The sequence below is a fragment of the Mandrillus leucophaeus genome, unplaced genomic scaffold (assembly GCF_000951045.1).
Source record: "Mandrillus leucophaeus isolate KB7577 unplaced genomic scaffold, Mleu.le_1.0 Scaffold1090, whole genome shotgun sequence".
In the NCBI taxonomy this organism is placed as follows: Eukaryota; Metazoa; Chordata; class Mammalia; order Primates; family Cercopithecidae; genus Mandrillus; species Mandrillus leucophaeus.
Genome location: NW_012099099.1, coordinates 217,930 through 240,392, shown reverse-complemented (window position 1 = coordinate 240,392; position 22,463 = coordinate 217,930). Strand labels below are relative to the sequence as shown.

Below are 22,463 nucleotides of genomic sequence, written 5' to 3'. Positions count from 1 at the left end.
TAGTTATAGTTATAATTTTATATTTATATAAAATAATGTGTAATTTTTTAAGGAACTGCCATAATGTTTTATATAGTGGTCACACCATTTTATAATCCTACCAAGTGTACATAAGGGTTCAGATATCTCCATATCCTTGCCAACACTTTTTATTTTCTGGTGTTTTTGTTGCTATTGTTTTTATAGCCATTCTAATAGGTATGGGCTGATATCTCACTGTGGTTTCGATTTGGTTTGGTTTTTTTGCCTTCTGATTAGTGATATTGATTGTCTTCATATGCTTGTTGGACATTTGTATATCATCTTTGGGAAAATGTCTAAGTTCTTTGCCCATTTTTATATGCTTCTCTTTTTTTTATGCTACTCCTTTTTTAGCTGTTCTTTTTTCCTTTTGTTGATTCTCCCTCTACCCTGTCTTTTTCAGTTTCTGGTTACTCTGCTTTTCCTGCTAATTCAGCATGTGCTTCTCTTTTCTCCTATACTTCTTTCTGCTGTTTTTCATTTTTCTTTCTCTGCCTGCTTTTTGAGTATCTATTCATTTTGCTTCGGTTTCTCTTTTTCAACTTCTGATAATTCTGTTGCTTTTTCTGCTGATTCCACATAGCTTCTCCTTTATCCTATGTTTCTCCTTTTTGCAGGTGTTTTTTCCTTCTGTTGACTCTACCCTATTCTTCCAACTTTTCCATGTGCTGATTTTACCTCTGCTTCTCCTTGTTCCTGTGTTTCTCCTTCCTGCAGCTATTTTACCTTCTCCTGACTTTGCCCTGTTCTGATACCCTCTTCTTTCAGCATCTGCTAATGTGGCCTCCGATTCTCCTTGTTCCTGTGCTTCTCCTTTCTGCAGCTATTTTACCTTCTGCTGACTTTGCCCTGTTCTGCTTCCCTCTTCTTTCAGCATCTGCTGATGTGGGCTCTGCTTCTTCTTTTTCCCATGTTTCTCCTTTCTGCAGCTTTTTTTTTTTTTTTTTTTTTCTGCTGACTCTTGCTTCCCCGCTTTTAGCATCTGTTATTTTGGCCTCTGCTTCTCCTTTTTCCTATGCCTCTCATTTCTGCTTCTGTTTTTGCTTTTGCTGACTCTGCCCTGCTTCCCCCTTCTTTCAGCATCTGTTCATGGTCTCTGCTTCTCCTTTTTCCTGTGCTTCTCTTTTCTGCTGCTGTTTTCCCTTTTGCTAACTCTGGCTCCACATCTGCTTCTCCCATCTTTCAGCATCTACTGATTCTGCTACTTTTTCTGATGATTTTGCCTCTGCTTCTCCTTCTTCCTATGCTTCTCCTTTCTGAAGCTGTTTTTCCTTTGTTGACTCTACTTCAACTCTGATTCCCCCCTTTTCATCATCTTCTGATTCAGGTGCTTTTTTGATGATCCTGCCTCTGCTTTTCCTTTTCCTACCTCTGCTTTTCCTTTGTTGATTCTGCTTCTCTTTCTGCTGGTGCTAATTTCCTTTCTGCTGCCAATGTTGATCCTGCTGCTTTTGCTCCTCCTTGGTCTTCTACATTTTGATGTGTTATACTATTTCTGACCTCCTCATAGCTTCACGTTTACATGGCCCTTAATGGCTATTCCATTCCTAATTACACTATGTGTTTCCACTCAGAAATGCTCCACTATCTGTTTTTCAATTTCTAATTACCCTATACACACTACCTTAAAAAGGAATGTGATATTAAAGTAATGGTACTATGTCGTAGGCAGCTGGTTAACTGATGGACTAGCTATTACACAGCCCTTAGATGCTCACTTCTAGAACAGTCACCATGGCACAGGCTGGGAAGCAGAAAAACTAGAGACTCCCATGTTACAGAATGCAGTCTAGGACTACATAGACTAGGTAATCCATAGTCCATAGAAGGGAATGTACCTGAGTGAGCAATCCTTATTATCTCTGCTGGAAGTAGATTGAGGTGTTAGTGAGCAATGAGGTAATAATGTAAAAGAAGTTACTTAATTTTGAGAACTAGATAAAAAGATGAGAGTGTGCAGAGGACAGCTAAGTAGCAATGTGGAAAATTTTTATCCAGTCAAAAAGGAAAGACTGTAGACAAGTAAAAGAATGAAATCGTGTCATTTATGGCCACCTGGAGAACTCACGTTAAGTGAAACAAACCAGCCACAAAAAGATAAATATCACATATGTGGAAGCTAAAAAAGTTGATCTCATACGCGATGGCAAAGAAAGTTGATCTTATATAGAGGTAGAGAGTATAGAATAGTGGTTACTAGAGGTTAGGGAGAGAAGGAGGATGGGGCAATAATGAGAGACTGGTTAAAGGAAACAAAATGAGGAATAAGTTCATATACAGGGAATAAGTTCTGGTGTTCTAAAGTGCTGTAGGGTGACTGTAGTTAACAATAATTGTTATTTCCAAAGAGCTGGAAAAGAGGATGTTGAATGTTTCAACATAAAGAAATGATAAATATTGGAGGTGATGGATATACTATTTATCCTGATTTATTCATTGCACATACGTATGAAAATATCACTCTATACCCCATAAATATATACAGTTATTATATATCAATGAAAAATTTAGAAAATTTTTTTAAAAAGAGAAGAACAGAGGGAGCAAGATTTTCTGGCAAATGGAGTTGAAATTAAGAGCACAGAATTGAAGGGTTGATCACCATTGAAGATGTAATATCAGATCCTTTGATGCTAGAAGGAAGGAGGGAATTGTTGGCATTTTCCACTTCCATGATGGTATGCAGGTGTTTTACTGTTATTTTTCCCTTTCTGTTATAGGTCCTGAATCTGTTCCTCCTTCTCTTCTTAAATTAGTGATGAAACCCATAGCAACTGTTGGAGAAAGCTACCAATATCCTCCTGTGAACTGGGCTGCACTTCTCTCTCCACTTATGAGGCTAAATTTTGGTAAATATCATGTGTTTTTAAGTCTTCAGACTTTGATTTTAGTATTTGACCTGAATGGAAAAACAGATTCTGTGTCACAATGTGTAGTGACTGGATAGACTTTTCAGATCTTGAAGTTTGTCATGTTGGATGGGATGGTTGGTTTACTTTCACTCAGTCATTGAGCCCCTGAGGGTGAGGAAGAAGAGGTCTAAAGACACAGGCCAGATACACCTGCCAAAATCAATGCTTGACTGAGGTTTGCACACCACTGGGAATGTGGTACAGGTTCCATTAAGCTTGGCCTTGTGGTTATCAAACTACATTTCCAGAGCCATAGGTTTCGAGAAGTACCATGTGGGATGCTGTATTAATTTTCTGTTGCTGCTGTAACAAATTACCACAGTGGCTTGAAACAATACAAATTTATTCTCTTTACAAGTCTATAGGCCAGAAGTCCAACATGTTTCTCACCAGACTAAGATCAAGGTATCAGCAGATTAGAATTTCTTTCTAGAGGTTCTAGGGGAGGATTCATTTTCTTTTCTAGCTTCTAGAAGCTGCCCACATTTTTGACTTGTGGCCCCCTTTCCCCATTTTCAAGGCAAGCAATGGAGGGCTAAGGTCTTCTCACACCATCATCTTTCTGGTTCTGTGTAGCCAGGAAAGGTTTTCCTCCTTTAAGGACTCATGTGATTAATAGGCTCACTTAAATAATCCAGGATAATCTCTCCATCTCAAGATACTTAACCTTAATCACATCTGCAAAGTTTCTTTGCCATATAAGGTAGTGTATTCACAGGTTCCAGGTATCAGGATATGGGCATTATTGGGTACCATTATTCTGCTTACTACAGTTATTTTGTGGTGAGAAGCAAACAGAGTGCACACCTCAACACCTTGAGTTCATCCACAGCAACCTATTTTATACAGAATAGAGTTACACATGCAAATATAATTTAATGTACTTTTTCCCCACCCTAACTCGAAAAATAAAAATAAAATAAGAATGAGGGGATGAAGAGCAATTTAAACAGTGTTGTAAAATTATGTGTGTTTGTGTGTGTGCCTGCCATGAGTGCTCTATCATTTATAGTAGAGTGCATATGATATGCAAAACATATGATATATAAAACAACTTGTATACTGTAATTTATGTGCAGTTTCAGAGATAAAGATAATTTTGACTATATACAATTTTTCACTTAAATGCTTTCATATAAACCTAATCTCTATGTAAGATATAATGTCACCATACTGGGTTTCCAGAGATTTCATTTGAAAAATGTGTTCCTCTGTCCCTCTCCTTCTTTTGTGTGCTATATTGAAATGTTTGTGTTTCAGTTAAGTCCTTAGAAAAAGGAAGGAAAATAAGGTGCTGACTGGAATCTTACTACTAGAAAGGCTCGATGACTAGAGAATGTGACTGTATCTTTAAGCCATTCCTTACCTTGATATATTTCTTCATGGTCTGCATATGAGATGGAGAGAAGGGAAAAACAGAGATCAAGAGATTACTAGCTAGAATATTCTCATATTTTAGATAGTGTTTGAGTGTGTAGGTTCCTCTGGATATCGTAAGAGAAATTCCCCTATCTAGTTCAAGGCTCTTGCTAGTTCCAAGACTTGGGACTGTGATGCCTTTGGATACGTTATTTTGCCTCATAATTAACAAGTCTCTTGAAATATCTCTTCTGGTTTACTGAAGTTCTGTTACCTGCAGAAGTCACATAAGCAGATGCTTTGATTTGAGATATTAAAGCCTGAAAATGAGTCAGGAAAGTAACTATCTATTCAGATTCTTTTCCTTTCTTGCCTTTCAGGTGAAGAGATTCAGCAACTGTGCCTTGAAATTATGGTGACCCAGGCACAGTCATCCCAGAATGCAGCTGCACTATTGGGCTTGTGGGTGACGCCACCACTGATCCACAGTCTGAGTGTATGTAGTAACTAAGGGTCTTGGCCAACAGGAAGATATCATTCTTTAGGAGGAGATTAACGTTCATTTGGGTGTGTGTTCTCAAAGTCAAGAGGAGACAGATGAGATCTTAACAAAAATTGAGGGTTTGATAGTAGCTGGCCTACATACTGGAAAATTATATAGTTCAGAACCCTGCCATAGCCATTACTATTCATGCTTTAGCTACCATTTATTACAAAAAGTGGAAAATGATGATCAGAGGTATTAAAGTTCATTTCTCAAGATCATATAGCTAGAAAGTTGTGGAATTATTTGTACTTATGTTTATTTGATTATATAGTATATGTAATTATTTCAGTACATATTAAGAGAAAGGAAATCCATATGTACTCGACTCATCCATGTATTATCCTTCCCTTTTCCCAGAGGAGGCAGCAATTAAACTAACCGAGCCATGATTCGGTTAGGTATCGCATCAAGGGGACCAGGGGATGTAGGTGGGAGAGTGTAGGTGGAGAGAATAAAAGATCTCTACTAGGCTGTTTAGCTTGAGCAAAGCGTTGAGAAAGAAATGACCCAGTCTGCTGTTTGTGATAGAGGGGCTAGCACCTTTCACATATAGACCAAGGACAGATAGGAATAATAGGGCAAGAGATTTTAAGATGTGAAGTTAGTAAAGATGTATAATTTTGATTAGGTTTCAAACTAGAACAGAAAAGCATATTCCATGATTCTTTAGAGGTTTACCAGTTGATATAAGTTAAATGCTGTCATCTTTTAATTGTCTCCGTAATCTGGCCTGTTCTTCTGTCCTAGGAGGCTTTAATTGTTTGAGAATAGTGCAAAGCCCTCTTATCATTTCCTCAGTCTCTTGGCCTTTGTCCCTGTTCAGCACTGTTTCTGTTTTTGTTGTTGTTGTTGTTTTTGAGACAGTTTCTTGCTCCATGGCCCAGGCTGGAATGCAGTGGCACAATCTCTGATCACTGCAGGCTCTGCCTCCTGGGTTCAAGTGATTTTTGTGCCTCAGCCTCCCAAGTAGCTGACACTATAGGTGTGTGCCACCACGCCCATCTAATTTTTGTATTTTTAGTAGAGACGGGGTTTCAACAATTTGGCAAGTCTGGTCTCGAACTGACCTCAAGTGATCTGCCCACCTCAGCCTCCCAAAGTGCTGGGATTACAGGTGTGAGCCACCACGCTAGGCCTGTTTTTGTTTTTTTAAACCTTTCCTACTCCTCCTCACTGTCTTTAATTGAAGGTGGATGCTATCAAGGTCTGCATCTTTCTGTCAGCTATTAACTTCACTCCACCTGTCTGCTCCAAGTGGCTCCCAGCTGCCTGCCACTTACTGAGCCCTTGCGGTGTACCTGGTACCTGCAAGCACTCAGTAATTACAGAAATCAGACCTAATTTCTCTACAGCCTGACAGAATAATTTTAAAATAGCTTTGTTGAGTTATAATTTATATAGCCTAAAATATGGCTGTTTTAAAGTATAAAATGTGATGAATTTGAGTACCTTTATAGGTTTTTCAATCGTCACCAAGAATATTTCCATCACCTGACAAGTTCCATTGTGCTTGTTTGTAGTCAATCCCGACTCCCAGCTTCAGACCCAAGCCACCACCAATCTGCTTTCTATCTGTAGCATTGCCTTTCTGAAACAACCTTTATTCTTATAATTTTATATAAATTATATATACATTTCATATCAATTTTAGAAATGCTTTAGAATGGAATTTTATATGATATGAATTTTTGTATGTCTGGTTTCATGTCTGAGAGATACATTTTATTATTTCCATTTTAACAGACTTATAAACTGAGGCAAATGGAGGTCAAAGCAAAGTTTGCCTAGCTAATAAATGAGAGAGCTGTATCTATCTGACTTCAAAGCCCTGTTCTATTCACTCTTTCTTCCTTTTGAATCAGACCCATTTCCAGCCTGTTGGGTTGGCCTCCAAAATTTTCCTAAATTTTACTTACCCTTTATCTTTTAGATCTGTGCTACTCTGTGCATTTGTCTTTGATTATTTGCCTTTATTGTTATCTTGGTTAATTAACAATTAAGTTTGTGAATTCATTTTCTTAAATATAAAATGATCTGAGATGGCATATTGTTTAGAATGAGGTCTTGAGAAAACTCATGCAACTACACCGATCTTTTTAGAAATTTGCAGAAAACATTGTTCTTCTGTCCCTCCCCTACTTTTGTGTGTTACCTTGAAAAAAAATAGCACACAAAAAAAGTTTTTGCCAGATTTTACTTTTTAGATCGCTTATTTTGCCAGATTTTATGTTTAGATCACTTATTTTAGACTTGCTGCCCCTTTAGTAGCATGCTTATATTCCTAAGAATTTTCGAAGCCCACTTGGTTAAAGTCTGTCGCATAACAGAGCTGTTGCTGACATGCCCTTTCTTGGCTCTCGTGAACTCTAAGGTGCCTGGGCAGTTCTACTTGCTCAGCTGGTGGTTTTACTTTGGTCATAAATGGTCCCAGCATGTCACTTCTCCTTATTACTTCCTTATTTTTCTCAGAAGAAGAAATTAATAGTATCAGATGCTCTGTTTAGTTGATTTTCAGCAGATGAGCCTTTCATCTTCTAGAGCTTTTCTTGCCAGAGAATGTGACCTTTTAAAACTGAAAAGTAACTGTCATGTACTTTCAGAAGTAGCATTTTATTCCCATCACTGAAAACATCCAAGGTTTAAGCTGAGTAGTTCACAGATGGGTTGGCAGATCCATATAAACACATGATTCACCCTGGATCAGAAGTAACTGCAGCAGCCAAAATTACATGCATTGGTGGCCCACTGGACCATGAAGCTGTGGGAAAATGAAGAGGGGAGGAAGTAACCTGAACCTTTTATCTCTCAGTCTACCCTCAAACACAGTGATGACCTACAGGTTTTGAACATTTCAAAACCAGACTTGCCTATTTACTTTCAACCTCTTCTGTTTTACTTCCAGCTGAATACCAAAAGATATCTCCTGATATCTGTACCTCTGTGGATAAAACACATCTCTGATGAACAGATCCTGGGTTTTGTTGAAAATTTAATGGTGGCAGTTTTTAAAGCAGCTTCCCCACTTGGAAATCCTGAGCTATGCCCTAGTGCCTTACAGGGTCTGAGCCAGGCCATGAAACTGCCCAGCCCTGCCCACCACCTCTGGAGTCTGCTCTCTGAAGCTACTGGGAAAATTTTTGACCTCCTGCCAAATAAGATTCGGGTGAGTAACAAAAATATTTACATTCCTGACAATTTATGTTTGGGATATTTTAAAGACTTTTTGGCAAAGTGGGGAGGTGTATGTTTTAAGAATGTGGGTGGGAAGGCTAGCAAGAAATAACCACATTCTTTACTAGGAGTGTGTTTGTTTCCAAGATCTAAATTGAGGTTGAATTTTTAGAACCAAAGTTTTGAGCAAGCTTAGAAGCAGTTTAACTAGTGCTGCACCAGGAAATTTGCTATTAGGTGTTTTTATCAAATGCCTCTTGTAGAAGACCAGAAAGCTCAGAAGTCCTTACACTTTACACCTGGAGAATCCTTGGGCATCGTTTCCCATATACTGTTTATATAAAACGATTTAGCATCAGCCCTTCCCGTTCTCCAAAAGACCTCTGAATTGTAATTTTACAAAGAGGTTAGAAATTTATTTGGGATAAAGGGATTTTGATAAGGAGAAAAAGGTATAGCCAAAAAGAAAAAAAACACACACACACACACAAAAACCCCCACAAAGTATCAGGAAATATGTCTTCAAAATGACAAAAATTGGCCAAATGTTTTGGTTTGGTTAAAATTAAAATCTCATCAGCTGCTGTTCATGGGGATAAGAAAATCTAATAATTTGTCAGAACATTTTGACCTGTTATTTTACACTGTTTGTTGACATGTTTGGCATTTTCCTTTATCAGAGAAAGGATCTAGAGCTGTATATCAGCATAGCAAAATGCCTCTTAGAAATGACAGATGATGATGCCAATCGGATCGCCCAGGTTACTAAGGTAATAACATATCTTTCTATACCTTTTTTCATTATTGAGGCAGAAATTACAATTGAAGAATTGATTTCAGTGTCCTTTTGGCTAAAGCAAGTTGTGCTTCATTTTTGTTATTGGTTAATTTTAGGAAACGATTTCATTTATATTGTTGAACCTCTTGTTCAGCCTACTGATATGGTTGGTGCTTAACAAATGTTGTATGGATGAATAACTTTTTAACCCAATTTCTCCCACTTTGTCCTTCACCTGATCCTGTCCTTTGGCGTGAAGAAGGTAGTTGATTGAAAAGCAAGCACTATTAGCCCTGACACAGGATAATTTATCTCCCACACCCATGCCCAAGTCAAATGATGAATGAGCAAAAAGTAGCATGTCTGTAAAGTTGCCAGATTTAGCAAACAAAATACAAGATACTTTGTTAAATTTGAGTTGCAGATCAATAATGAATCATTTCTTAGTACAAGTACATCCCAAATGACACACTTGCATTTGAATGGCATTTTTGCATACCAGCTAATACCAATGGTGTAGAGAACTGTGAGCTCCCTTACAGCTGGTGGACTTCGTGTCATTTACTTTACTTTATGGCAGGTTTGCCTATTCAATCATATCCTTGAATATCTATGTCATATTGCATTGGTTCTCCGAATGTGGTCTTTGCATGAGTAGCATCAGCATCGCCTTGGAAACGATTAGAAATGTGAGTTCTTGAGCCCCCTGCTAGACCTACTGAATCAGAAACTCTGGAGATGGAGCCCAGGAGTCTATGTTTTAATTGTCTCTCCAGTGATTCTGGTGTAAACTAAGGTTTGAAAACCACTGTTAAAGAATATTTGGGGCCGGGTGCGGTGGCTCATGCCTGTAATCCCAGCACTTTGGGAGGCTGAGGTGGGTGGGACCATTCTGGCCAACATGCTGAAACCCCGTCTCTACTAAAGGTACAAAAATTAGCTGGGCATAGTGGCGCACACCTGTAGTCCCAGCTACTGGGGAGGCTGAGGCAGGAGAATCGTTTGAACCCGGGAGGTGGAGGTTGCAGTGAACCGAGATCCCACCACTGCACTCCAGCCTGGAGACAGAACGAAACTCCGTCTCAAAAAAAATATATATATATTTGGAATATCAACATTTTGGAAGTTTGTTTTAAGCAAGGAGAAGCAACATAAGGAAATAGTTAAGAGGATGGACTCTGGAGCCTCATTGCTACAGTTTGAAATCCAGTTCTGCAATTTACTAGCAATGCGATCTTGGTTAAGCTTCATAAGCTCTGTGCCTCAGTTCCCTTATCTATAAAAGGCAGATAATAACACCTACGACTTAGATCTGTTTTGAGAGTTCAGTGAGTTAGTCCATGTTGAGTATTTGGAGTACTGCTTGGCTCAAGATAAGGACTCAGTATTTATTATCATAATTACTACATATATGTAACAAATTATATCCTATTATTACATGCATGTAATGTAATTGGAAATAAAGTATGTCATTTACTTCTTAGTACCTAGAGCTGAAAGTTGCTGTTACTCGCTTGAGTTTCTACCTAAAATACCATTCAGAACATTGTCACTGGAACATACTAAGTAGTGTTCTGATGTCCCCTAAAGAGGTAGTCTACTTCAGCAAGGTCAGAGTTTGTTTCTGAAAAGAATAGAGGTAAGAATAAGATAGTGGTAGAGAACACAGACTCCCGCAGTTCTGTTTCTTACTCTGCCACCTGTAGCTATGTGACCTTAATTTAAGCAAGTTGCTTAACCACTGTGCTTCAGTTTGCCCATCTGTAAAGGTGGGATGATAATAGTGATCTACTGCAGAGAATTGGTGTGAGAATTAGTAAATACAGCAGTTCTCAAATGTTTTAGTCTCAGGAACACTTTAGCTTCTTAAAAATTATTGAGGATTCCAAAGAGCTTTTAATTATAAGGGTCATATCTGTTGATATTTACCTTATTAGAAATTAAAGACTAGGAAAACTTCTAAATATTTACTTAAAAGCAATAATAAGAAAACCATTATATATTAACATGATTAATAAAAACATTTAAAGCATAAAAATTTAGTGAGAAAAGTGGCATTGTTTTACATTTTTGCAAATCTCCTTAATGTCTGGCTTAATAGAAGACAGCTGGATTCTCATGGCAGCTTCTTCATTCCATCTGTTGTGAGGTTGTTTTGGTGAAGTATGTGAAGAAATTCCAGCCTCATACAGATACGCAGGAGGAAAGGGGAAATGTGTGCTAATAGTCTTTTCACATAATTAACGGATATACTTCTTTTACATTTCACCAAAAAATTCAACAACTTGTAGTTCCTTTTTGTTAAAAATTTTTTTTAGACCGAGTCTCACTTTATCAGTCTGGCTTGAATGCAGTGGCACGATCTCAACTCACTGCAACCTTCGTCTTCCGGGTTCAAGTGATTTTCCTGCCTCAGCCTCCAGAGTAGCTGGGATTACAGGCGTCCACCACCATGCCTGACTAATTTTTATATTTTAGTAGAGACGGGATTTTACCATGTTGGCCAGACTGGTCTCGACCTCCTGACCTCAAGGTGATCCTCCCACCCTGGCCTCCCAAAGCGCTATAATTACAGGTCTGAGCCATCTTGCCCGGCCAGCAACTTGTACTTCCTTAAAGGTTAGTTGCAGTGTAAACTCTGAAACCATATCAATGAAACTTATATACTTTGTTACATTAAATTCCACTGGTCTGTTTTGTACTTTGGGTCTTTTACCCATGCAGGGTTTTGTAATAGCATACATTAGTCATTTGGAAAATATTGAATCACTGAGCTTTGAAGATCTTCCAAATGTTGACAATATAAAATAATCATACTGTTAATATCACTACCAGTCTCATCAGAAAAGCTTTTTACATATTGGGAAGCTGCCAGGCTCATAGAAGCAGAAACAAATTTTCCAAAAATCTAATTTTCTCTTGAAAGTTCAGATACTATCAGGTATTTTTCTTGAAGTGACAGGTTCACATCCTTCAGTTTCAAGAAAATAATCTGTCAAATACCCAGGTTGAATAATAGTTTTTCCATCAATTATTCTTTCAAGTAAATGGTGTTCTGTGAAAAAAGTGGCTATTTCACAGCCTAATCTTACAAGTGTTCTTCCTTGGCTTGAGACCACCATCATACTTGGGTATGCAGCACAATTCCCTTATAAGTATTTCTCAGTTTGTCCCACAGAATATTTTTAAAAATATTTATTCAAGGGCCAATGTTTAATGGAACTAATAATTATTTTTGTTTACAAGGATATTTTAAGTGAAATTGGCTTGTGAAAAAAAAATGTCAGTACAATATACAATGAATACTAGTACACTTTGGTGCTAACATAAAAATAGTTTTGACCTCACGGAACCTCTTACGCACCGTGGGGTTCCACAGAAGTTCTGTGTACCATACTTTGAAAACCACTGAATTAACACATGTTAAATGCTTGGAGTGATGCATGGCACACGGTAAGTACTGTATTTTTTAGTCATCATTTTATTATTATTTGTGTATGTTTACTAAATATCATCATGGACTAACTCCTGAACGGATTTATGGTTTTAATGAAGGAGCCAGGAGATGGCATTACAACCCTCTATTGTATGTTCATGTTAATTTAGCACACAGGCAGATGGGTCATGTGCTGTAGGAAATGAACAGAATAATGACATCCAACTCACCTTTTCTGTTTTGCCCATGCCATGAAATTCTGTAGCTACTTCAGTTAATAGTAACTAAACAATTTTTTTTTTTTTTTATAGAGCAACATAGAAAAGGCTGCCTTTGTCAAACTGTACTTAGTCTCTCAAGGACGATTCCCCCTGATGAACCTGACCGATATGCTGAGTGTTGCTGTGCAGCACCGTGAGAAAGAGGTGCTGGCCTGGATGATTCTGCACAGCTTATACCAGGCACGGATTGTGAGCCATGCCAACACGGGTGAGGACACCCTGGGGTGAATATCAGAAACAGGAATAGATCTGCCTGCTGTTCTTTTAAGTTGCGCTTGTGTTCTCAACTTAAAAATTAGTTTAGCGCTTATTGACACAGGTTAGGCCTTCTGGTGCCAAATGAGGAGTTACTTGGATAGAAATGAGCAGTTACAGCTCACAACATCCACTTTTTAGAAATAAGGATGGATTCTTTCGAGGGATTTTGTATTGTATTTGGCTCTGTAGACCCTCAAAGATACAAACAAATTAGCTGCTTCTGCCTGTTTAACTTCAGTTTCCCAAACACACAAGATGTCAATTGATTCTGCCTGATGGTTTCATGAAAATGGCTTTTGGGTAGTCATTTACCAAACAAGAGAAAACAAACAAAAAAAATTAGCTAGTTATTTTACAGAAGAACTTCTCTGGGGTAAGAATAATCAAATCCTGCCACCCTACCCACAGTAGCAAGCTTGAAACTCTGCTAATGAATCACATGATGCAATTTTTAGACCATTTTCTACGTTATGCTTTAACAATTACTGAATAAGAGAGCTCCCCCATTGCTCTATCCAGCTTGTTGGTCATATGCTTACAATTTCTGGAGACTACATTCAAGTTCTGAATGGCACCAGGCTCCTGAGGGGTAGATGTGGCTGGGACGCTTGTGTGACTCTGGACAAATTGCTTATGCTTATGTGCCTGGTTTTCCCCATCCATCTCTTGTATTATGATTTTGAAGAAAAACTGACAAGCATGATTGTAATACTCTGCAAGACTGTATCGCCTGTAATATCAGCACTTCAGGAGGCCAAGGCAGGCGGATCACCTGAGGTCAGGAGTTTAAGACCAGCCTGGCCCACATGGTAAAACCCTGTCTCTACTAAAACAACAAAAATTATCCGGGTGTGGTGGCGTGCACATGTAGTCCCAGCCACTCAGGAGGCTGAGGCAGGAGAATTGCTTGAACCCAGGAGGCAGAGGTGGCAGTGAGTCAAGATGCCACCACTGTACTCCAGCCTGGGTGACGGAGCGAGACTCCATCTTGAAAAAAAAAAAAAAAGAGAAATTTTGATTCATCATCCTCTGTGGCAGTCTGAAACAGTTTTTATGTCTGCATTAGTGCCTTTCCACTGAAAAATGAACCTATGATGAGAAACTGGACTTTTTTACTCTAAGCCAAAAGTGTATGTATCAGGAAGAAATCTAGTAGGGGTTTCAAATGAAGCATGAAGTTACATGCAATAAACTGAAATAAGTTTGATGTTGCCTTTGGTTCTAACCAGAACCAGCCGGCTCTCAAATGTAGTTCCTGTTTTTGAAACCCGTCCGTAGTAGTCTTTACTGTGCTAGGAATCCTGTTTTTAAAAAAAAAAAAAAAAATGAAAAGGGAAAAAAGTCAATATTTCTGCTAATGGAAATATAATGGCTGTATTTTGCTTTTCTTTACGTGTCTTTGGATTAGGTTTCCTCTGTGAGTTGGCATAAATTGGGAACACTTATGCAAAGGAGAACTGTAAAAACAACTAATCGTCAACAATTCAACATTGCTAGTTAGTTGGCATGCCAGATTTCTCCTAGTGTATTTAATGTGGAGAGAGAAACTCCAACAAATGCATTTTATCACTAGTGGTCAGGGAGATTTAAAGAATAAATTGGCTTTTGAAAAATCAAAGACCAAAATACCGTTATCTGATGTGAATAATGTCAAAGAACTCTCTCACAGGCAGTCACAAGTCTCGGGTATTGCAAGGGAACATGAAACTGGGTAATGGAGTCCTCACCCGGTGTTCTGCTTTGGTTATGATGGTTGTTACTGATCTGTTTTACATTTCAAAGGAAAACCATGGTCTAGTAAGAAAATACCCTTTTCATTTCAGGCGTTTTGAAGAGAATGGAGTGGCTCTTGGAACTGATGGGTTATATTAGAAATGTTGCTTACCAGTCAACATCCTTTCAGAATATGGCTCTTGATGAGGTAAAATCTAGAGGAGTAGTTTATAGCTTCCTTAAAATATAGAACTTATATTAGGTTGGTGCAAAAGTAATTGCGGTTTTTGCCATTACTTTTAATAATATAAAATATACCTAAAATATATGCTCCCAAAAGAGGAACACGTTGCTGTTTGCAGCTTTTCTTTCCCTCTTTCCTTTTATTTTAGACACACTTAATGATTCTCTGATGCCAAAAGGAAATCAGTATTCTTGCCAAGCTCTTGGAGACACCCAAGGCTGCCCTTTGAGAAATATTTTCAGCAAAATATGTTTCTTGACAGGCAGAACACAAAGGATACTCGGGAGAGAGAACCCAAGCTCCTATGTAGCTGGGATTGATCCCATAAAGCATGTGGGAATATAGGGCTCTGGCCTCCACACTGGCCCAGCATATGGCTAAAAATGCCTGCTTTGAATAGGTTCCTGGAGTGTGTGCAGATAATCTTATGTGTGCACATATGGAGGGGAGTTTTTATCACACCTGCAAAATTACCTATGACTCAAAAAAAGTGAGAACCACTAGTATTAGGTTTGCGTGAGTTTAAAAATAAAGGATTAGTAAATAAAATGAAGATAGCCCTTTCCTGCTTTCCTTCATTGTGTTGTCTTAGCTGGCAGCTGTGCATTTTGTAATAGTAGAATTTTTTTTCTGTAGGCATGCTTCGTGAGTATTCTGTTTACTATGTGAGTCAAATTTGCATAACCTGGGGTGTTTTTTGAAATTCTGCCCAGTTTTTCTGAAGAGTTGTATGTCTTGTTGAATTTTAATTTGTGAGTTTAGGAATTTTAAGAGATTAGGAAGTACTTTTTAAACTTTTTTTGAACTTGCATGATCTGTCCTCTTTCTTCTGATTTCCTAAATTTTTATTAACTTTCTCTGTTTTCTTACAAAAACCTTAAAACACTGAGAAAATACAGATAAGCAGAAAGAAGTGTAGTTTAAATCACAGTAATCGAACTACTCAGAGGTGGCTTCTGTAATCACCATTTCTATAATTGTCTAGATTAGTCTGAAATCTAAATGGATAGATCCTGGACAGGTTTTTAAAATGCTTGAAGAAGCTGGGCACAATGGTACATGTCTATAGTCCCAGCCACTTGGGAGGCCGAAGCAGGAGGATTTCTTGTGCTCAAGAGTTCAAGACCACTCTGGGCAACATAGTGAGACCCCATGTCTTAAAACACTTGCCTTAAAAAAAATGAAGACTTGCTCAAAAGTAGAATCAGAGTATACATATTTTTAAAAATTAGTTTTACCTACATAGCGATAAATATTTCTTCATTTTGTAAGCTCTTTGAAAACATTAAAACAGGAACGTTTGGATCTTGATGTGATTAGGAATTGAATAAACGATGTTTCTCCTGAAATGTTAGAGCAATAATAATGAAACTGTTGGGTCTTCTGCCTTCACATAAAGGTACCTCAAAATCTTCTAACGCCCAAAAACATCTCTTCATTAAACATGGAAACTCAGTTTAATGTTCAGTTCAGTTCCTCTTCTGGGTAGGGGTAGGGCAGGAGGGACTGGTTGGGTGAAGGGGAAGATGACATTGCCTCACGATGGGGGCTGTGTATGTGAACATGTGTTACTTTGAATTGTTAAAACATGTGACCTAACGTCATTTCTATTTTCATCATAGGCTTTGGACTTCTTCTTGCTGATATTTGCAACCGCAGTGGTTGCATGGGCCGACCACGCTGCCCCTCTCCTCCTCGGTCTCAGTGCCAGTTGGTTGCCATGGCATCAGGAGAATGGCCCGGCTGGGCCAGTACCAAGCTTCCTTGGCAGGAGTCCAATGCACAGGGTCACTCTGCAGGAAGTTCTCACTCTGCTTCCCAATAGCATGGCTCTGCTGCTGCAGAAAGAGCCATGGAAGGAACAGACCCAGAAGGTGAGGCTGGCAGCCAGCTGCTTAGCAGGGCAGGCAGCCATTGTCTCTTCAGCAGTTTCTACTGTAGAATTGAGGTGGGAGTTAAGTACATCTTGAATCACACCACAGGCTTTCCTACTCAGTCCCAAATCTCAGCCAGATGCAGAGTCTCAGAGTTTGAGGCTAGCCCAGGCTCGGGACAACTGCTGATTAAAAACAACAGTAAGGTGGCAACTTGCTTATAGCTGGGGGTGAGGTGGAGGAAAAGCCCATACTTTCGTTCATTTATTGAAGGCACGTGTTTTCTTGATCCTGGAGAGGAAAGGGTGAGTATGTCTCAGAGCTCAGAATCTCAAGGTGAGGGTAGACAGGAAGGCAAATTCAGAATTGCAAAGGGTGTGATAAGTAAGATACGGTAGTGATGAGCAAGGGAGGGAGTTGATCAACAATGCCTGGGTAGGTCAGGAAGTTTTCTGCCAGGAAATGTGGGTCGGGAGCATCCATCTTCTTGTAGCATCTTTAAGGTTCCCTGTAGCTTATTCCCTTGCACAGATATGCTCCAGGTACCCAATGTGCCCTGGTCTGTGCTAGATGCCAAACAGAGCTTTGTAAAGGTCTAATAGTGTCATCCTTGCCCTCAGGAAAACCCAAATTGTTTAGTTTGCTGTTCAGTCTAGTTCCTCTTCTGGAGTAGGGGTGGGGCAGGAGAAGGAGTTGGGTGAAGGGGAAGATGACATTGTGTCATGTTGGGGCCTTTGTATGTGAACATGTGTTACTTTGAGTTGTTAAAACATATGACCCAAAAGGAAACATTTTTTGGTTTTTAATATTGAGGTTCCCCAGGCTACTAGCTGTTCTGCAAAGCATGTGGTAATACTGTATTACTGTACTTCTCATTATATGTTTCTGACCTGTCCTTAATACAGTTGGTTGGAAGATTGTTTTTTGAATCTCATTTAATCAAAACTGGCTTTTTATGAAGTTGAAAGCTTAAAACTAACTTTTTGTTGCTTATTCTTGAAATCTGAACATTAATCTTTAAAAGCATTTCTGAACTGTAGACCCACAGTTTAGCTATGCACAACTCCACCAAGTGTCTCAACTAAAATGCCTCTTGTTTTTCTTAAACCTAATAAGCATTAGTATTGCTGCCCCAAATTTTGTGCTTTGTGTCCCATTTAAAATCAAATTTTGGCTGAGCACAGTGGCTCACACCTGGAATCCCAGCAGTTTGGGAGGCTGAGGCAGGCCGATCACCTGAGGTCAGGAGTTTGAGACCAACCTGGCCAACATGGTGAAACCCTGTCTCTACTAAAAATACAAAAATTAGATGAGTGTGGTGGCCTGTAATCCCAGCTACACAGGAGACTGAGGCAGGAGAATCGCTTGAATGAGGGAGGCAGAGGTTGCAGTGAGTCGAGATCCCTCCATTGCTGTCCAGCCTGGCTGACAGATGGAGACTCTGTCTCAAAAAAAAAAAATTTAAATGTGGTCTTCCCTTAAATTATTTCTGGACTGGGATACCACGTTTCCTTTGGACTACAATGTAGACCTCTTGCATTGATTATACATTTGTAGTGCTTGATTTTTTTGCTTACCAATAGGATATTATAGCACAAAACTGAGAAAAAGAAAATCAACAAAGAGAAAAAATTTGAATAAAGCAGGGAATTAGGAATATTTTCTTTTTCTCCCTATTTTACTCTTTCTTCAACCTAGCTTCTATATGTGAAACTAAAATGCCTATTACCTATCACCAGTATATGTGTTTCTAATGAACCAAGATTGGCAGCATTCAGTCATTGATAAAAGTACCCTGTATCCAATTCAAAAACAATTCTGGCTGCATCCTGAGAGATCAAACTCATAAATACTATGAGTGTCTACCTCATTTGCAGGATTTATTCATGGTTAACATGCTTGGCTCTTCCCAGTGAATTATTTTATGCCATTTCTCTTGCATTTCAACTTTCTGTTTCATATCCATTTGGGCACAACTGTCCTCATCTACAGAAACATATTTTATTTCAGAAACGGGGGCTTATATCTGATGTGTTTTCCATTTACTGCCCAGCGTAGGAGCCTAGACCAAGCTGCACACAGAACCAGGTGGGAGGCAGTATGATGCAAAGAAAGAGCATAGGGCTCTGAAGCCAAGTGTACTTGGGTTCAAATCTTAACTCGGCTATACATTGAGAGTGGACTTCGGAAAGGTTTTTAATCTCTCTGGGCCCATCAGAGTGATAAGAGATAATGTTCCTGGCACACAGGAGGCCCTCTGGGCCTATGTTTACCGCCCTCTTAAAACCTGTATCAGCAACTGGGCGTGGTGGTTCACACCTGTAATCACAGCACTTTGGGAGGCCAAGGCAGGCAGATCACAAGGTCAAGAGATTGAGACCATCCTGGCCAACATGGTGAAACCCTGTCTCTACTAAGAAAAAACTACAAAAATTAGCTGGGTGTGGTGGCATGCGCCTGTAGTCCCAGCTGCTCGGGAGGCTGAGGCAGGAGAATCACTTGAACCTAGGAGGCAGAGGTTGCAGTGAGCCGAGATTGTGCCACTGCACTCCAGCCTGACAACAGAGCAAGACTCAATCTCAAAAAAAAAAAAAAAAAAATTCCTGTATCAGCTCTCAAGGTATTCAGCAGGGATGTAGGTTTGACTTTGCCAGGTCATTTAACTAAATGGGAGCTGTGTCCAACTTTACCATATCTTATGCTTGGTTCCTGTCTCATCTGCTCCAGCTGGGGAAGGTATTGCCTAAGAACTGTAATCCCAGCTACTGGGGAGGCTGAGGCAGGAGAATTGCCTCATCTATGTAGGTCCAAGGGACTAACTGTTCTTTTGCTAATGGTAGGATTCTCTTCTTTGACTATTCTTCATTTTTACCCTAGTTCATTGACTGGCTATTCAGCATCATGGAAAGCCCTAAAGAAGCCCTCTCAGCAAAGTCCAGGGATCTTTTGAAAGGTATTACTTCCATGTTTTATGCTCAACATAGGGGAAAAACCATTATTGTTGTCTGCGGAGCAGAATGACATTCTAGTGGTTGCAGGTTGAGTATCTCTTATCCAAAATGCTTGGGACCAGAAGTGTTTTGGATTTTGGATGTTTTTGGATTTGGGTATATGTGAACGTATATAAGGAGAAGCTTTGGGGATGGAACCCAAGTCTAAACACAAAGTTTATTTATGTTTCATACATACCTTACATACATGGCTGCAAGGTAATTTTATGTAATATTTTTAGTAATTTTGTACATGAATCAAGGTACTTGGTGTTAAGTACTTATGTGTGGAATTTTAACACAAGTGCTTGTGTTGTCATATTGAGGCTCAAAAAGTTTCAGATTTTGGAGGATTTTGGATTTTTAGATTAGGGATGCTCAACCTATATTGCTTTCTGAATGGACTAATCTGGAGCTGTTTAGTGTGGCATTTTGAACCAGAAAGTAGACTTAAAAAGAATGCCAGTCCCTTTAAATTTAGCATTTATTTAAATTGTTTTAAAATGTTTTATTGTAATAGTTAAATATTATTTTAATTAAAATTCATAAAATTCAGAAAACTAAAAAGCAGCAAAGAGAAATCCAGAGTCCCATTGCCCAATGACAATTTTTATATTTTCCATAAGAAGTCTTTTCTCCCTTTTGTGTTGTCTTACATATTTATAATCATATAAAATTGAAAATACACATAACTCAAATACTGCCTTTTTAATTTTAACATTCTTTTTCAAACATTTAACCCTGTTCTTATACTGGCTTTATAAGTAGTGTTTTTAATGAGCTTCACAGTATCTTGCCAGGGAAACTAGACACTTCTCTTACTTTCCGGCATTTAGATGATTACTGTATCTTTTGTACTTCTCTATCGACTTTGTTAACTATGATTGTAGGATCCACAAACATGGAAGATCTTTCTGTAAAACTTATGTAGATTATTTTACTCAGATCTGAGAAGTCATTTGGGCATTGGCTGTATGGAATACAATAGCTCGTTCTTGTCCTTCATGTCTGGTGACCTGGGGGTCTGGAGCCTACCAGCGGCTGCCACTGATCTGATGTCTCTGACATGCTGTGAGATACTACACTGAAACTTTCACCTTCAGAAAGTTGCCTGTTGGCCTATTCTGGAATAATTTATCTGGTCAGCCTGGAGTCAGAGTATGATCCATATTTTACCTATTACTATGGTATAGTTTATTGTTTGCCAAACAAGTAAGAATTCATTGATTCTAACCTGTCTCCTCATAGTGGTGGGAGGCATGTGTGTGCTACAACAGTGCTCCCACATGATTCTGATAAACCACAGAACTTCACTGAAAATCAGGGCTATGGTCTGACATGTTTTCACATTATCCATCCCTAGAGACTTGCTGCTAGGGCTTACTCTGTTTGCCCCTGGGAGTTTGTGCTCATTTTTAATGGCCATAATAACGTTGGTTGCTCCAAAGATATACTCTCTTAGGTCACAAAGGTAACAACTCGTACAGATGAGGAAAGCAGTCATTTGGGCCAAGGAAGCTCATATTCACTTGATTATATAGTAGGCTTATTAGATTCACATACAATAATTGTGTAACTCTGGCTTACCTACATTCCTTCATATTATTATATTTCAAATAAAATCTCAATACATTTGTATTAATATTCTAAAATAAAATATATAAAAAAATTACTTAAAGGAAGTACACAGAACTTCCTATTTTAAATTGATCCCTGAGGGACCTGTGACAGATCAGAAATAGTTTGGACTTGGGGATACATGTTCAGATATACTTTAGTATGGTCATACTTGCTCCATTGAGTACATGAACCTAACTTTATTATAGGGTCAGGTTATTCATTGTTGTTTTTTAGCGTTAAGTAAATATTTAATGGAAATACCATATTCAAGTAGAAAAGAGCACAAATTGTAAGTAGATTTTTACAAAGGGAACACAGCCATGTAATCAGCACCCTCATCAAGAAAAAAAAAAAAAACATCACCAGCATCCCAGAAGTCAGCTTTCATTTTAATTCTGCAAAATTTCCCATTAACTGATTACAGGATAACTAAAAAATAAAAAATAAACTTTACCCCCAATATTTATAAATGGTTTTTTGCCATTAAAATTCTGCCAAAATCTTGATGGGACTCCCTAGCCTTGAACATTAGCCAAGTGAGAAAAAGACAAATTCTGTTCTGACACCTTTTTTGATCAAAATGACCTTTTCAAATGCAGCTATACCTATATTTTGTCCCCTTAGCCACCCTGCTGTCCTTGAGAGTTCTCCCAGAGTTTAAGAAGAAAGCTGTATGGACCAGAGCATATGGTTGGTGAACAGTTTTACAGTAACCAGCAGCATTCTCAGCTGGATGAGGAAAACTATATAAGTGGAAGAAGTTTTTCAGAATTCATGCCTGGGATTGCTGAGACATGATGCAGAGAGTTCAAGGTCATGAAAAGGTGGCCACATCACTGACAGCTTGACACATGTCTCCTAAGAGAGGAGTGCATTGCTTTAGTACCTGGGCCAGTTGAGACTGAAACAGGAACTTGGATTTTCTTTATTTGGCTAGAGTTCAATGTGGAGATTTTCTCTGTGAAAACTTGAATAGATTATCTTCTCCCTGCTAAATTCCAGTAAAATAATCTTGTCAATTTTGTGCGTGTGACTTTTGTTTTAAGGCATGGGGGAAGGTGCCGGCACCACTTGGTGACAATGGCATTATGATCTATTTTCCATGAATCTCCATGAGGATATTCATTGATTCAATGAGTCAAACAAATTTCCTTATTGATAAAACACTCTCTTGGAACTGCTATACACATTTAAATAATAAGTATAACATTGAATATTAGCTAAATCAGATTCATTAATGGTGTCTATAATTTCCTTAT

General features: G+C 38.7%; 1 protein-coding gene across 1 annotated transcript in view; it reads left to right on the top strand.

The window, feature by feature from the left end:
* The window catches only part of FOCAD (focadhesin), a 339,855-nt gene extending 317,629 nt beyond the window's left edge, over positions 1-22,226 (top strand). The window contains exons 35-43 of the mRNA XM_011988811.1: positions 2,742-2,870; positions 4,673-4,788; positions 7,742-8,002; positions 8,691-8,780; positions 12,536-12,713; positions 14,587-14,684; positions 16,343-16,594; positions 19,472-19,547; positions 21,829-22,226. Of these exons, the coding sequence (XP_011844201.1) occupies positions 2,742-2,870; positions 4,673-4,788; positions 7,742-8,002; positions 8,691-8,780; positions 12,536-12,713; positions 14,587-14,684; positions 16,343-16,594; positions 19,472-19,547; positions 21,829-21,902 (1,274 nt within the window). The 3' untranslated portion in view covers positions 21,903-22,226. The remainder of the gene's footprint in view (positions 1-2,741; positions 2,871-4,672; positions 4,789-7,741; positions 8,003-8,690; positions 8,781-12,535; positions 12,714-14,586; positions 14,685-16,342; positions 16,595-19,471; positions 19,548-21,828) is intronic.
* Positions 22,227-22,463: the final 237 nt, after the last annotated feature.